Genomic DNA, 17,384 nt, shown 5'->3' on the forward strand with positions numbered 1-17,384 from the left:
GCAGAAGCTCCATTCATCTCATTCATTGTGGCTTACATACCGAGGATTTATATACTTGAGGCCACTTTTTTAAGGGGCATCGCTCAGATGCTCCACTTTAAGCACGACCAGCTAGCTGATTCTTGCTGCCTGCACGCCCGAGTCTGGAGAAGGCAACCAGGAGGCCGACCAGAACGTAGACTTGGCTTAAAAGGTGCACGGGAGTACTGCGAGTCCAACATCTTGACATCTTGTGTCTACGCATGTAACGATAATCAATAGATCGATCAATCGAACGATTTTTAAAAAACGACGATCATTTTCAGCGGCCTCGATAAGTTGATATGTGCATGCATTCGTGTTTGTATTCCTCATGTCTTTTTCAGACTGGATGACAAGAGGGTCCACTCTGCAGCTGTCTGTGCGCGTTGGTGCTACAGTGGAATGAACGGAGAGAGTGAACCCTCCTGTCGTCTCCTCCCCTCTTTGTGCCTGTACGTGGAGGCGAGGCTAGCAGCAAATTAGCCTCCTGAGCCACCATATGCTAACATGAATGACGGCACAAAAGCGTTTCTAAGGAGAATGCCACTTCCCCAGTGTGAGAATATTTCAGTTTTACAATAAACCGAATGAACAAGGTGAGCGCATGAACACCGACAAATTCAGATGTTGCATTTATTTGAAAGTAGTGACGAGGAAGCTGGGCAATACAACAAACTTGTATGCACACCTAAAACGGAGGTGGAAAGGAACCTTCGTCCCGACAATCAGTTCGACATGTCGCTCGCTACATTGCAAAAGAAATGTAACATTTCAGGAAATGTTAAAAATATACAGACAGTACGAATTGCCTGGGAGAATGTAAAACATGTCACAAACAGCAATTCCTGAACTGTATAACCGAGTGAAAGAAAACGTAAAGGACATCAGAAACATTGCATTTCACTCTGCCACGACAGATATATGGGCCGGCTCCAATATGACCCCCTACATTAAATTAACAATACACTAGATAACTGCGTGTGGGTGTTTTTTTTCTTAACAGAGACAGAGTCCATTTTATTTTCATTGTTTTTTTGTTTTTTTTTGTCTTGTTTGTTTAATTTATTTAAAAGCTCTTGACATTCCAATTACAATGTTAAATACTCTTTAGAAATTGAAGCTTATTGCTTTTGATATGATGTACTCTCATTATTATACCATATAATTGATGAAATAATTATCCCCAAAAATGTCAATAATATCGATTATCGACAATAATATGTAGGATGATTATGGACTAGCAAAATTTGTTATTGTGACAGGCCTACTTGTGTTTGATGGAAGTGTGGCCACATGTGAACTTTACCGATGTCAGTGGGCTGATAGACATGTCATTCTCATCAGTAAGAATGGAAGGTAGTATTCCCATTTTTGTACATGAGAAGTGGTGCAATCCCACACATATTAATGAAGGAACATCTTTGTACACTACACATAGATGTTCGGTGTGATACAGAGGTGTAGCAAATTCCCACAGGGTACACATTAAGTGAGGGAGAGGAATTGTGCCTCTTGTACATGTCTACTTAGTAAACATATGCAGTGCAGCTCAGCGTTTGGCTAGCAGGAATATAAAAATATATTTCTGGAAAGAACAATATAGAAAGTAGATGAAAACGACAAAGCATCTGACATTTGCATTAATATCACTTCAAGACATTTGAAGGGGCTATTTTGGGAAAAAAAAAAACACCATTATTCTTGTAATCCATGCCCGAGCACCACCATCTGTACAGAATAATGAGGGACAGCATTCATATGCTAATTGCAACCGGTTTTCCATCCTCGACCAATTTTAATGTGACTTCCATCAGCTTCTATAGATGCCAAAAACTGTAAGACTATGTAAGTTTTTATTTTTACACAGCAGCGTCACATGAAAGTTCAGTGAGCATAGCGTCATGGTTTTTCTCTCAGATGGAAATGAGGACCGGTTACGGTGGATAAAAGCACAATAAACAAATATAGAATATGTTGAACTATCATGCAGAGAAGGTTCCATGTCATTCATTTGTCATCTACTACTCTATGCCATCAACAAAAATACATGAAGTGTCACACCAGATGCCTGTTTCGCAGGGTCAGTGCTGCCTCCATGCGGAGGAACCCCATTTCGGCTGTGCTCGTGACCATAGGTGAGGGTAGGAATGCACTGTAGAAGGACCATTAACTAGAACTTTGCCTTGTGGCTCAGCTCTTTTCACAACAGTCCAGCACAGCAGCCGCGTTACATCAGACGCTGCGTCCTTTCCTCACACGTGAACAAGACCCTGAGATACTTGAACTCCTCCACCAGGACAAAAAACACATTGCATCTCCTCTTCTCTCCAGCACTACAGAATAGACTTTCCAGGAAGGTAGAGAAGTGTGGTCCACCTACTGTATAGTTGGAACATGCCCTCCAGCCACCCTTGATATTGACGAGACGTGCCAACCAAGAGCCTTAAGGAATTCAAAGCAAATCTCATCCAACCCTTGAGCCTTGCCACTGAGGAGTTTTCGGACTACCTTTGATACCTCAGCCGCAGTCACTGACATGTCTGCATTCATATCCTCAGACTCTGCCTCCTCTATGCGAGGTGTGTCAGCGGGGCCGAAAAGAGCTTAGAAGTATTCCTTCCGCCGCTCGATTATATCCCCACTCCATCCCCACTGTAGAGGTCAGGGCACTACTTCCCCCCTCTCATCGGTTTGCCAGAACCTCATCAAAGCCTACTGGAAATTGTGCCCCAGGGCCTGAGCGACTGTGTTTTGATGTTTCTGTTGTCAGCAATTAATTGACAAAAGTTGCTGGCTTAATTGCAGACAGAAAATCACATGAAGTATCCACTCCAAGAGGTTAACTGGAAATGAAAACACTAATGATTTGATGACATTTTTTAAATTTGATTAAATTAATTACATTCAAATCTTTGCACACCCACACAATAACTGAGATACCACTGTACTAGGGTGATGTTCAGCATGACGGTTCTTGTCTTTAGTTTTGTTTATTTCTGGTATCCCTAATCTATTAAGACTTTATTGATCACACCAGCTGCCATGTCCTTGCATCCTGAGGGACTCTTCGTCAGGTAATTGACAAACATAAAAGAATGAACCAGCCAAGTAATTGTTATCTTACAAGGACAATCTTACCTTGCTTGGTTTTGAAAGCCGCCTGGAACTCGCAGTGTATGATCAACCTCGAGGCTTCAGCTTCCCAGAAGCGGCGGGCTTGTGGTGGTCGGCTCGCTGTGACCGCCAGGGCCACAGCCACCTAAAGTCTGGTCACCTCCTGTTTAGGCTCCACACCAGGCTGATATCCAGGTACCTACTGCTCATTTCCATGGGACTCCGATATCCAGTCACCTCCTGCGTCAGCTCCACACCAGCACAAGGTTAAGTCGACTTCAGCTGCTGCTACACGGCAGCCCAGGGTCCAGTCACTACGTGTCCTGGCTCCACGGCAGCTCAGGCTCTACAGTATTTGCTGCCTGTTCCGGTCAGGTTGCCAGAGCCAGATGGACCACAGACCTTCCTCCTGGCCTCTCACCACCCACCCCAGTTTTCTACTTCCCCTGCGGGTCCTGAGATTCTCCAGACATTCCTCCCTCTGTCACTTTTCCCTGTTTGAAGCTTAGTGCTACCCCTTTACATTGGTTAGATGTAACTGCGGGGCTTTACTTTAGTAGTGCTTTAAAAGACAGCAGCGTCACAAGGAGGGCGCCTGTTCATTCTTTTACTTTCTTTGAGTTTCCTTGATGAACCCTTCACCATGAGTGCCTGTCCTAATTTCCTTTTTCTTTCTCTGTTAGTTTAACCTTTTACAGTTACTCTACATCTTTTTACTATTTTTTTGTGCCATTGTTGGTTTTTGTTCCAATGATATGTACGAATTGTTTCATGGGATGATTGAAAAGCGTGACTTTCACTTTCACTTGTGAGCAACGTGATCTGTGAGCTTTTAGAACGTTTAATTTACTCTCACCTGGTGTTTGAAAAAAAAGATACGTCCAGGTACCACAGGCTTTCTGTTGACAAGAGCAAAGGACAGTTCCGTCTGCAGGAACACGGAAGAGACCTTGATGAGGTGCTGTCCAAAGCGCAGAGTCGACATGTCACGCTCGCTGAATCCTGAATAGAAGCACAGATAGCAGGCGTTTCCATAATGTAGGAATAGGACATAATGTTGTTCACACCACCATACCTCTGTGCATGTTTGTGGTATGGATGCCTTTTTTTGCTGTAGGCCAAATAAAAACTAACCGCTGGCCGCAAATTTGCCCTGGGCCACACTTTGAACACTCATGCTGATCTAGTTCTTCATCGGGGTTGGGGTTCGTCGGGGTTGAGCATGAACAACCGCAACTCTCGTTGAATATTTTAGGTTGTTAACGTCCTTCGTCGGGGGCAAACAAGGGGGAGTGATTTGGAGGTGGAACTAATCGGTGCTTTACAGCAGTCACTCTTATTGCAAATGTTGTACACACAGGAAATTATGTAAAAAAGCTGATTAATCCTTTAAAGCCTTTCCAGTCTGCGGAGGTTCGAGGTGCATGTGACGCTATGCATGAGGAAAGACAAATTGAAAAAGCTAAAGTAGTACCAAGCCTGAAGACATATCAATTCATAAACTACTCACCAGTTTCCACAATTTTCCTAAATGATTGAAAACTTATTCAACAACAGGTGAGATCAATTTATAATAAAAGTGAAAGACTTTGGGACAGCCAATAGAGATGCACAGCAAACGTCTCAACATCAATGGCACTAAGTAAAAGAAGTGAAGAAATTACCAATGCATAGCGCATTTTTGGATCTAACAAAAGTGTTAGATATTATAATTAATTGTATCTTAATTAACAAATTAGAACGGTATGGCATCAGATGGAAGGGTTTTGAACTGGTTGCAAATCTACATAACAACCAGTAAGCAATATGTGAAGCTAAGAGAACATACAATACATCTGCATGGCTTGATATCTTGCAGTGTACCCCAGGGGTCAATAGTGGGACCAAAACATATACATAACATATAGAAGATGGCGCCCTCCGTGGCAGACGTCTCTGTCTCACTCTCCCATTTTTTTCTATTTTTTGCTATTTTATTGTTCATTTTGGGCATTCAACGCACTCACGCAGTACATTACAACAGAGAGACACTCTTGAACATCAGCAGGGTTCATCATGATCTTTCATTCAGCCTCTCAGACTTTGCCTTTCTTCTGCGCCGGGAGAACGCAGCAGCCTGCGGGCCTGGTGAGCTGAATACCCGGCGAGCAAAGCATCCGAGGCGGAAACGAGGCAAGAGACGCGGCCTGCATGCTAGGCTAAAAGCTAGAGCGATTAGGCCACCGCTACCAAGCCTGCTGCTAGCCAACGTCTGCTCTCTTGAAAACAAGATGGATGAACTAAGAGCAAGGATTACAGCTCAACGTGAGATCATGGAGTGCTGTGTGCTCTCCTTCACAGAAACCTGACTGACGGAGGATATACCGGACTCGGCAATCCAGTTGGAATGATTTGCCGCGTATCGGGGTGATCGGACTTTAGCGTCTGGTAAACACAGAGGTGGCGGCGTCTGTGTTTACGTAAACAAACGGTAGTGCACAGACGTACAGACGATTGAAAAGCACTGTTCGTAGGACATTGAGCTGCTGATGGTAAAATGCAGACCTTTTTATTTGCCTCGTGAGTTTAGCGCTGTGTATTCAACTGCTGTTTACATTGCACCACGAGCTAACACCGCTAACGCACTAGGCCTCATGCATGACATCATTGATAAACACGAGACCAAACACCCAGACGCTGTATTTATTATACTGTATCTGGCGATTTCAACCACTGTAACCTCAGGACTGTGCTCCCTAAATATTACCAGCATGTAAGCTTTCCCACAAGGGAAAATAGCATCCTGGACCAAGTCTACAGCAACATGAAAGGTGCTTTGAAGGCTGTTCCAAGACCCCACTTTGGAAAGGCTGACCATATCTCCATATTACTTTATCCAACATACGGACAACTTCTTAAACAAGCTCTCCCTGCAAGTACAGCTGTTAAAGTGTGGAATGAAGAAACTGATCAAGTACTTCAGAGCTGCTTTGGCTGCACAAACTGGGATGTGTTTAAAACTGCAGCGGGGAGGGAAGATTGTACTGTTGATTGGGATGAATACGCGTCTGCTGTTACTGCCTACATTAGCACATGTATAGAGACTGTTACCACCACCAAGTATTACAGAAAATACCCCAATCAAAAACCATGGATGAACTGTGATGTAAAGGCTAAGCTACGTGCTTGTTCGTCTGCATTTTTCATGGGCACCGTTGATGACTACAAAAAGGCCAGATATGACCTGAGGAGGTCCATACGAGAGGCCAAAAGACAGTACAGACAGAAGCTGGAGGGCTACTATTCCACCTCAGACCCTCGGCGCATGTGGGCGGGGCTCCAGCACATCACAGACTATCGACAGCGGAGTAGCGAAGCCACGTCCAGCCAAACCACATTTCCAGATGAGCTGAACGAGTTCTATGCCCGCTTTGACACCCAAACTCCTGATGAGCAGAGAGGGTGGCTGGACTTGGGCACACAGGACTCACCTCTCATGGTGACATCAGCTGATCTGCGCAGGGTTCTGAACAAAACAAACCCACGAAAAGCAGCAGGCCCAGACAACATCTCAGGCCGTGCACTTCGGGTTTGCTCATCAGAGCTAGCTGATGTGCTTGCTGACATATTTAACCTGTCGCTTGCAGGCATGTCCACCACAATCCTGAGTTGCTTCTACAGATGCACTATTGAAAGTGTCCTTACCGCCACCATCACTGTTTGGTACGGTAACTGTACAACACGTGATAGGAAGGCACTCCAGCGGGTGATCAAGACCTCACAGAACACTGTTGGGGCAGCCCTCCCCTCACTGCAAGACATTTATAAAACTAGAGTCCTACGCAGAACACACAACCTCATCAAGGACAGCACACATCCACAACACTCATTATTCACACTCCTACCGTCAGGCAGACGCTACAGGAGTTTGAAGTCCAGGACCACAAGACTGGCAAACAGCTTTTACCCACAGGCCATCAGGCTTCTCAATGAAGCACTGACACACGCCGCACGCACACACTCATAGCACTTTATTTATTGACTTATTTGTTTATTCATTTATTTTATTATCTGTATTAATGTCTCTTCTGTTGTTGTTGCTTAATTTATTGGTATTAATGTTTCTGATGTTCTTATTCTTTTTCTTGCGTTTTCTTTCTTTTCTTGGGAGAATGAACAGAATAAGAATTTCATTGCATAGTATAACTGCTGTTTTACCATGCATATGACAATAAAACTCTTGAATCTTGAATCTTGAAAACTGCTCAACTTATATATAAATGATATGTGTAAAGTCATGAAAGACCTCAAATTGTTATTATTTGGAGATGATACTGTCAATTCGGTTCAGGGGAGAACACATGGGAGTAAATGAAAACAACCACAGAGGAAATAAAAAAAAAAAAATTATTTAAACAATCTTTGAAATTAAGCAAGACTAAATACAGTGCAACCTCTGTTAGCGTGTTAATGGTTTGGTTAAATGTATGCCAAAATTTTGCCTTGGTTTGCATATAATATGGCAAGCTTCTTGTCGTGTTATTAATACACTGCGTGAGTCCAACTGTGTTCTTAATGTATTTTTATCACAAAACGTCCCTGTTAGTATCCTATTGGCTAGCTAATATATGGAAACAGGAAGCAAAGTCAGAGCAGCCGCCTGTCTATGATGCCATCAGCAGTTGACTCTGTAGTTCTTTGCTAACGAACACAGTTACGCCACAAGTCAAAAATGTTAACATAAAACATGTTTTTTATAGTTTTACAATTGCTGTTTTACATGCAGAAAACAATTACAAATGCATGTAAATGACGAAAGAATAGGATAAATGTGTGACGATCTCCTGCTTTTGTGCTTTGTGGTGCTCGCTCTCCTTCTCTCCTTCTACAGTCCGGCACTCGGCTGGAGCTGGGACAGCTGGACACACGTGCTCCTAATCGGGTCGCCCACTATTTAGGCTGAGTGGAGGCAGCTGGGAGACGCTGGTTCTTCTCCTTTCACACCGAAAGCCGACCCATGCTATCTCATCATTCTCCAGTATTCTCCTGCACTTCTGGAGCCGCGTCTTCCCCCCGTCTGGGTAGAATCCAGCTGTCCCTCCTCCCGAGCCAGAGGACCTTTTACATTGTTAGTCCCTTCCCTTGTGTGCAGCCAGCTACTGCCGCCAACGTCTTTAGTTATTCATTTTTTGTTACTGACCACTGCTTGAACTTGTCTCTGCATTCTGTGGTCCATTCCGTGGTCCACCGCATACATCGTAACAAAATTAACATTTGAGCTTTCTCTGGATGTGACTGTTGCCAAAGACACAAAGTGGCAACGATCAATAGATCAACACGGACACCACCTTGGTTTGCTATGAGTTACTGTATTTCTTGAATTCAACAGTCTTTCTCACCTTCTTTATCAAAATGCTGGCACTTGCAACTTTCGTTGGCGACATTTTGTCTTATTTTGCAGCAGTGATCAAAAGAAAAGCAGACACTACTGAATTCAAGAAATAGCTCATGGCAGAACAGGAAGGTGGTGTCTGTGTTGATGTCGCTGCCAAATCGTGTTTTTGGAGACGGTCACATCAAGAATCATGTCTTCAATGAAGGTAAAAGTCACTTTTCTATATGTGTATGTATTTTGAATTGTTTTCTGTGTTTTGTGTGCTACCATTTTTGGGTTTCAGGAGCAGATTAATTAGATTTACATTATTTCTTATGGGGAAAATGTATTTGGTATGTTTCAGTTAGAGTTGGAACGGATTAATGATGCTCACCAAGGTTCCACGGTAATGCTACTTGGTGAAAAGATATTCAAACACAAATACAAATAAACTGTGTAGACACTGAGGGTGAATGGAAACAACTTTCTAAGTGTCATAATTGCATATAATCAGCTGATAATTTTAAAAGGTTTGAACATTTTTTTTTTTTTTTTAGATACGGTCTTCATCTTCATCAGCTGATGAACAGCCCATTTCACTTCAATGCTTGTTTGCATTAAACTGCTGACTCAAATTTTTTTTGTGACACTCCCATTTCATCTACTTGCATTTTGAATCTCTACGTAGATCCAACAGTGCTAGGGATGCTCCGATTAGGGTTTTATGCTGATTCCGATACCGATCATCCAGGACTGAAATCAGCCGATACCAATCACATGGAGTAATTATACATTAATTTATTAATGATGAGTGCTATTGGCCAGGGGTGGCGTATAAAGGGCAAATTCAGGACAATTCCAAGGTCCCTTGATTGCCAGGGGACCCCAAAAATAGGTAATTACGAATAAAATTAGTAATTAATTAATGTTGGGAGGGCAACATTATTTTTTTATTTTTTTTTATTTATTTTTTATTTTTTTAATAGGACCCAGAATTCCTGGCTGCACCCCTGGCTATATGGTATGAAAAAAGGAACCATAAAATCACCTTAATTTAGTATATTTAGTATATTTAGTATATTTACTTACTTTTTGAAGACAACTTGAGAAACTTCCAGAGGATGAGAAGTCTTCTATAAGGAGACTTTGGGGAACTTCGACCGCTGAGAAAGGCTGCTCTCGTCCGATTAATTCAATTATTGTTCGAGTTATTGGCTTAGCCGTCTGACTGTCACATACATTCGGGTGAGTGTTAGCCACATGGCTTAGCTGTCGTTTGACGTGAGCTTCCGTGGGCCTCCAAAACTCAACATACTCCAAGTGTTGTTCTTCAAATGCCATATTAAAGCTTTTTACCCTCACAAGATTAGTTTTCGTGGCATGTGTTAGCAGTTAGGTTCCACACGGCAGACATGATTGCTTTTGTTTTGAGGGAAAGTGGGAGGACGATACTGACCAAGACGTTGTTCGGGCAAGACACTACACTGCTCAAAAGGGTCGCTGTGGGCTGCACAGCTGATCGGCTATGGCGTTCACGTGTTTTTTTTTTTTACGATCAGTAGCCGATCAATCGGAGCATCCCTAAACAGTGCCAATTTTGTTTCGCAAATTTTTGCAACTTTTCAACTGGTGTTAGTGTCCAAAAGAACCAAAAATCACGCCATACACTTTACTGTTCTCTGGTGTTACCATAGTTGAATTATTGTGTGGCTATATGGTATAATAATTACAAAGTGCACTGCAGTGACTAACTGTACTATAAAAATGTAGGATAATTTAAGTTCTGATAATCCACAACGTTGGTTATAGAGAACACACAAAGCCTTTATTCCTTAAATCACAAATACTGAAATTAACTGAGCTGCTACATTTTCAAAACATATAAAATGATGCAAAAAGCAAACAATACCCTGCTACACAACAATCAATGCACAACATTATTTTTCTACGAGAGGCAAAATACCACCTTAGGGAATACGTTTAAACATTTAAAACATATAAGTACACACGCACGACACCAACACCTGTGTCATATCTGTATGTGGAATTAAAATATGGGACGGATTGAATTTAAAAAAGTCAAACAATCAAACAATATACAGTAGAACCTCGGTTAGCATGTTTTTCTGTTAACGTCGAAAATTTTACGCTTCGGTCTGCATGCATTCTCCGGTTGGCGTAAAATATGGCACGCATCTTGCCGTGTTATTAATACACTGCACGAGTCCAGTTGTGTTCTTGTGTTTGTTTGTTTTTAATCACAAAACATCCTTCCTTGTTAGCATCCTATTAGCCAGCTTACAAAATGGCAACTGGAACCGGAAGTTACGTTGCCCATCTATGACGTCATCAGTGGTTGATGCTCACGTTTTTATAAACGGTTTAGTTTTAGTTTCATAGTTTTACATGCATAAAACAATTATAAATGATGAATGAACGGGATAAATGAACATTTACGGATACTTTAACACAACTGAAGACGTGACCGATCAAAAACACAATGTGGCCGCGAGATCAACCACTACCACCTTCCTGTTTTCAGTCCCCTCAAGAATCACGTCTTCAATGAAGGTAAAAGTAACCTTAAATGTTCATTTATCCCTTTCATTCATCACCTATATGCATTTATATGCATTTACAATTGTTTTCTGCAAGTAAAACTATCATTGTAAAACTGTAAAAATGTTTTTTTGTACTAACCTTTTTGGCTTTCTGGAAAGGATTCATTGGATTTACATTATTTATTACGGGAACATTTTATTCGGTTAATGTCATTTCAGTTGGACCCGGACCTTCTGGAACGAATTAAGGACTAACCACGGTTCCACTGTACTAATATGAGGCATTTTTTATTTACTATTCATCTTCTATTATTATTTAACATATTATAACACATTTAATATTTTTTTATTACTGAACAATGTTTCTGTTAACTCTGGCTCCTTTATTCATGTATCTATATTACTGTAAAAGCTATCAACAAACTCCTATTATATTATTCCCTTTATCCTTTTCTTTTATTATTAAAACAGTGGCACTGGTTCATATTCAACACAGGAAGTGAACACAATTTTTGTAACTGTGGTGACATGGAGAAGGGGTAGGATTAAATAAACTCTTATTGTTCCTAATCCTTTTCCGACATGATGAATTGTGAAACATTGTAAATGCGATGTACTTCCATGTATAAACTAAACCGTTACCAAATGTGTGGACAAGCAACTAAAAAGTCACATGTCCATATTATGTCCTCATAATAATTTGAGTCTAGCAGTGTAAAAGTACTTAGTTTTCATGTTTCATAATTGTTTAGCAGTATAGTACTTGATTCTATTCAAGAGGTTCAAATGGAAGCTGCTTTGAGCCAACGATGCTGGAATACAAAGAAAGAAAAAATGCCCAGCTGACTGTTTCTAACCAACACGGGCTCCCTTAGCTCCCTCGTGGACTGCACATCGCTGTTCAGGGGGATGAGGGGGTTTGTGATGGACATGTGGGAACGACCTAACCGAGAGCTGGCTTCTCTGTAAAATGAAGCCTCACTTCAAAGTACTTCCATCCAGTCGCCTTTCAAGGCCCTTGTTGAAATGCACTGAACTTAGCACAAAAACCAAGGGAATCCACTCCAGATCAATCTCGCTAACCCCCACCATGGATGAATACCGATGATGTTCATTAAGACTAAATGTTCTCCAAGGTCGCTTGAATTTCATCTAAGTAACTGAAGAGCCAGCCTTGCGATAGCATCTGAGAAATGTGAAAGATGAACAAAAGGCCTCCAATTAATTCCCCACTGCTCCCATGAGAGGGTTAACATTCAAAAGTAGCAAAATGACTTTAGTGTGATCAAAATAAGTTGCCATCTGGACACCAAGGTCTCATTTTGGAAATAACAAATCGGGCAATAGATGAAAGGATTTGTGATGCTCTACACAAATAAATTGGTTTGCTGGCCCAAGACTGGTGTTTGTTACATGTCCCTGTTTATTTCAGACTTTTATTTTAAAAGGAAAGTAAAAACAGGAAACAGACATTGTTTGTCTTTTGGTAAGAACTCATCTTCTGTCATCCTTTCTCTCTCTAAAATCAATCTTCTGAATAAATTGGATTCTAGAGTGTCTTGTATCTCAGAGAAGAAGAGTAGCATATACAGTAATGCTTCACCTGCCATGTTTCAGGTATGCTATACTGGACATTTTGTGTACATAACACACTACATTGTGTGCAAATGTCCTGTTTTATGCTTAATTTCAAGCTGTAAAAACTCACATTAAAGCTTTACTTTAATGCAAGGATCATCCATGTCTACCTTGCTATTTATTTTGGATGACTTTTTCAAGCAAAATGTGTAAAAGATGTTAAGAGTTGTGTGCAATGCTTATACTATCCAAACTTTACTGCAGGCAAAACTGATTAGAGAGGTTTATATCAACAAGTTGTGTTACTGTTCAGCATGTGCATGAATGATGAAGCTTGATGGCACATTCATTAGAAATACATGTAGGACCAGGTGGTAGACGTCGTCCTTTCATCAAACCTCTTATTGAAGACATCTGGATGTGCAAAATCATCCATTGTGCAGAACAGCATTCCTCTTTGGAGCCCCCCCTCCAGTATGATGTTCTAATCTTACGTATGAACAAAGATTAGTCTCAGACAGAGCTAACCTGTTTATAGTAGGACACCTGTGGGTGTTTTTTAACCTCTTTAGACTGGCCCATGTTTGTTGAAAATGATATTCAATACAAATAGTAGTTTCTCACTGCATCTACATGGATGAGCTTGTATTGCATGAGGCATGTCCACGTTCTGGTTATCTCTCTTCGTGGGGCGGCATGGCTCAGGTGGTAGAGTGGTCGTCTCCCAACCTGAAGCTTGCAGGTTTGATCCTCTGTCCTCCTGTGATCGTGTCGAAGTATCCTTGGGCAAGATACTGAAACTGATGCTGCTAGCAGTGTTTTCAGTGCCTTGGAAGTGGAAAAGCGGCATACAAGTGAAAGACCAGTTACTGTTTCTGGTCAAAATGATTTAAACGCAACCCCAAACAATAGACGACCAGATTAGTGAAGGTTAATATGAGTGAAACAAAGTTATGAAGCGCAAACTGCAAAGTAAGACAAGATTTGTATCATAAACGGTCATTTTTGGCTTCATGTTCAGTGAGTTGTACAGTAGAGGAATAATACTTATTGTTCGTTTTCATGCCTGGGTAAAGCTTGTTGTAGAATTCTTATAATTTTGTGGGGTTATCATCGTCATATGCTGCTCTCTGAGTTTTCGCTTGCATTGGTCAGTTCCCCATTTAAGTGTGTGTCGCTTGAATTGTCCTATATTGGTTTTGCCAAGCTTCTAGAAGACATTCATTGTGTTTTATAGATGTATAGCCTGGGTATACTGTAGTGATGACTGTTCTTGATTATTATTAATAAAGCCACATCGGCACAGCCAGATTGGTACTGGGGTATTTTGTGCATAACAGGGTCATAGAAATAATTATTATGTGGCCTAAAGACGGGTAGGTTATGGCAAAGCATATCCAGGGACTGAAGCAAACAAAATCAATATCATGGATCCCTTCAGTGCACTGAGTGCAGAGTGATTTGCACAACTATTACAAAAACTTCTGTTCACCTTTCAGCCAATGAAACCCACTGACTTTTGGCACAATCCTGACTGTTGGAGCCATCTCCTCCCAGGCATTAACACACTGGGCATAGAAGCATCCCTCTGGATAACTGCCATGGCATGCGGAATGTCAGACAGAAATAATCTCCTCCCAGTGATAACCCAGTAATCTCACAGCCCAAGGCAGCTAGAGACACAATTAGAAAATAAATGGAACAATAACATGGCTGGCAGGTAATGACGCAGGGACTGCGGGGCTACACAAATGCACATCTTCACCATAAGTTGACTGAAGACAAATGGACACAACAGAAACATAGCGCCTCCCTTCGCCCAACAGCATTTATATGTACTACTTGTACTATACAAGTGCTTGCGTTGCAAAAATTAATACAAATGTAAGTTTCATTCTTTTATAAAAAAAAAAAAATAATGACAGAAACACATTATAAAACATTTCCAAAACTTTTTCATTGTCTGCACTTTGAAGATTGAAGACATCTGATTCAAACATTTAGCCTAAATACTTTAGGCTAAATACCTCGGTCCATATCTGAACTAGACAGACACCTTGTAATACTGACCAAGACCTGCCAGTGGTGGTTCTGGACATGAGAGACGCCCTTCGCAGGATTTGGACTGAAGTCTTCTACAGACACCCCTGACAACGGTTGTCACAAGAATCGATACTTCAATAAACAAGTCGATATCAACAAAAGCAAGCAAGCAAAATATATAGGTCTGTCGGACGTGGAGCAAGTGACATCTACACCGGACTGTCCCACAAGGAAGTTCTCGTTCACTACATTGCATTTCCTGGTTATTATGCTCCAGTTCGCTGTGAATTTCTGGAGAAGACGAAGTAAACTTGTTCACATTTCTAAAAGACACCATTCGCCTCGTCAGATGATCGGCAAACTTTGTGCCACGAAGTTTGCCGATCATCTGACGTTCACATTTCTCCTGCTAATATACTGCATAGTAGCCAACCTAGTGCTAATGCAGTGCTAATTCCTAACGGACGCGGTAGCTAGGCAGCCAATGTGCTATCTATGGTTGCTATCACTGCTAGCAAAACATATACTGCTCAAAAAAATTAAAGGAACACTTCAAAAACACATCAGATCTAAACTGGGGGAAAAATGATCTTGAATATCTTTCCTGATAATAACTGGGTGATGTATTAGTAACAAAATGATGCCACATCATTTGATAGAAATGAAAATGATCACCCTATAGAGGGGGGAAATCAAAGACACCCCAAAAATGAAAGTGAAAAAATGATGCAGCACACTGGTCCATTTTGCCAAAATGTCATTGTAGCAACTCAAAATGATTCTCAGTAGTTTGTGTGGCCCCCACGTGCTTGTACGCATGCCTGACAACGTCGGGGCATGCTCCTAATGAGACTACGGATGGTGGAGGAAGTATTCCATTGTTTAGTACACGAAACAAACAGCTAGCAAGTACTGCAGTCGCTAGCACATAGCTTGCCTCTCCTCACTGGGAGAAAGAAACTGAATGACTGACAGGCAGGGTCACTCACTCTGTTCATTCCGCCATAGAACCAACGCGCCAAGGTGTTCAGGCAGATGCACGGAGTGAACCCTGTTCTCATATAACCTTTTTGGTAGAGAGAGAGAGAGGAGGAAAACAAACACACAAACACGTCAATATATTGAGGCCGGCAAAATGATCACGTTCGTTTTTATTTATCGTGCACTTAATTGATTTATTGATTATTGTGACAGTAAATCCATATTTTTTTGACTAGATATATTCTATTATTCTATCCTAGAATAATAGTATGGGGTTTCATTCCAGGGCTAAATAAGCAGCAGTTGCAGCTCACTGGTCTTTTATTTTGCAGCTTTTCTTTTATTTTGCAGATTTTATTTTGTCACTTACGCTGGCAATGACGCTAATACATGCACAGTCGTCCCACAAACGTGTGGAAGAAGGACAAGGAAATAAGCCACAAACTTACCACTTCCACACGGAATAGGAGGAGAACCTTTTTTCACTCTGCATCCATGGCTGGCTACATCGAGTGTCAGGAAGTAATGCAATGTACTATAATACGGATGGATGTGTCATCCATTTAACATTACTGCTACTTAGTGGCCAGAATACTACATATCACTTGCATTTCGATATGACTATGACATATCGATATGTCATTTGTCGATATGTCATTCGATATGACATTTCGTCTCTCAACTTCAGAACCAGCACCCCCAATCCCTCCTCCTCATCTCCGGTGACTTCAATCATGCTTCCCTGTCCTCTGCTCTTCCCACCTTCACCCAGTATGTCAAATGCCACACTAGAGACAATAAAACGTTGGACCTCTTGTATGCAAACATCAAGGATGCGTACACCTCAACCCCCCTCCCCCCGCTGGGTCGTTCTGATCACAACCTCGTCCAACTCGTCACAGACTACACTCCAGTAGTGAATAGACAACCCCCTGTGAAGAGGCCTGTGAAGCAGTGGTCTGAGGAGAGCAGTGCTAAGCTCAGAGACTGCTTCCAGACAACAGACTGGGAAGCACTCTGTAGTCCCCATGGCAGTGACATTGACAGCATGACACACTGCATCACAGACTATATCAACTTCTGTGTGGAGAACACTGTGCCCTCCAAGGTGGTGCGGTGTTTTCCCAACAACAAACCGTGGATGACCTTTGAGATTTAAGGCCCTGCTGAACAAGAAGAAGAGGGTCTTCAACTCGGGGGACAAGAAGTAGCTGCGCAGAGTCCAGAGGGAACTCCGGCATAAGATCAGGAAAGGGAAGGACTGCTACAGGAGGAAACTGGAGAAGCGGCTGGAGCAGAATAATGCCAAGGAAGTCTGGAGAGGCCTGCTGACCATCACAGGCCATGGCAAAGAAGTGGGGAGAGACCAAGCCAGTGGGGACAAGATCTGGGCAGATGAGCTCAATCTGTTTTTCAACAGATTTGAGTCTGCCCCCCCCCTCCATCCCCTACCCACTCACTACTCTTCACCCCCACATCCACATCCCAGCCATCCTCTACCCCCCTCTCCATAACTGATGATCAGGTGAGAAGTAAACTAAAGAAGATCAAGGCAAGGAAGGCCCCGGGACCGGACGGCATCAGCCCAAGAATCATCAAGGACTGTGCTGACCAGCTCTGTGGAGTGTTAAGGCACTTGTTCAATCTCAGCATGAGCCTGGAGAAAGTCCCGGCCCTGTGGAAGACCTCCTGTGTGGTCCCGATACCAAAGACACCGCGTCCCAAGGAGCCTA

General features: G+C 42.1%; 1 protein-coding gene across 8 annotated transcripts in view; it reads right to left on the bottom strand.

Moving 5' to 3' along the window:
- The window catches only part of fhit (fragile histidine triad diadenosine triphosphatase), a 210,850-nt gene that overhangs the window by 157,127 nt on the left and 36,339 nt on the right, over window positions 1–17,384 (bottom strand). For 6 of the 8 annotated variants that reach the window (XM_054784099.1, XM_054784103.1, XM_054784106.1 and 3 more), the window contains one exon: window positions 4,015–4,137. The exons of 1 other annotated variant lie outside the window; for it this stretch is intronic. In XM_054784099.1, the coding sequence (XP_054640074.1) occupies window positions 4,015–4,137 (123 nt within the window). Of the gene's footprint in view, window positions 1–3,991; window positions 4,138–17,384 lie in introns of all 8 variants that reach the window. One more of the 8 variants, XM_054784105.1, reaches the window with a different exon arrangement.

Source organism: Dunckerocampus dactyliophorus, chromosome 8, assembly GCF_027744805.1.
Source record: "Dunckerocampus dactyliophorus isolate RoL2022-P2 chromosome 8, RoL_Ddac_1.1, whole genome shotgun sequence".
In the NCBI taxonomy this organism is placed as follows: domain Eukaryota; kingdom Metazoa; phylum Chordata; class Actinopteri; order Syngnathiformes; family Syngnathidae; genus Dunckerocampus; species Dunckerocampus dactyliophorus.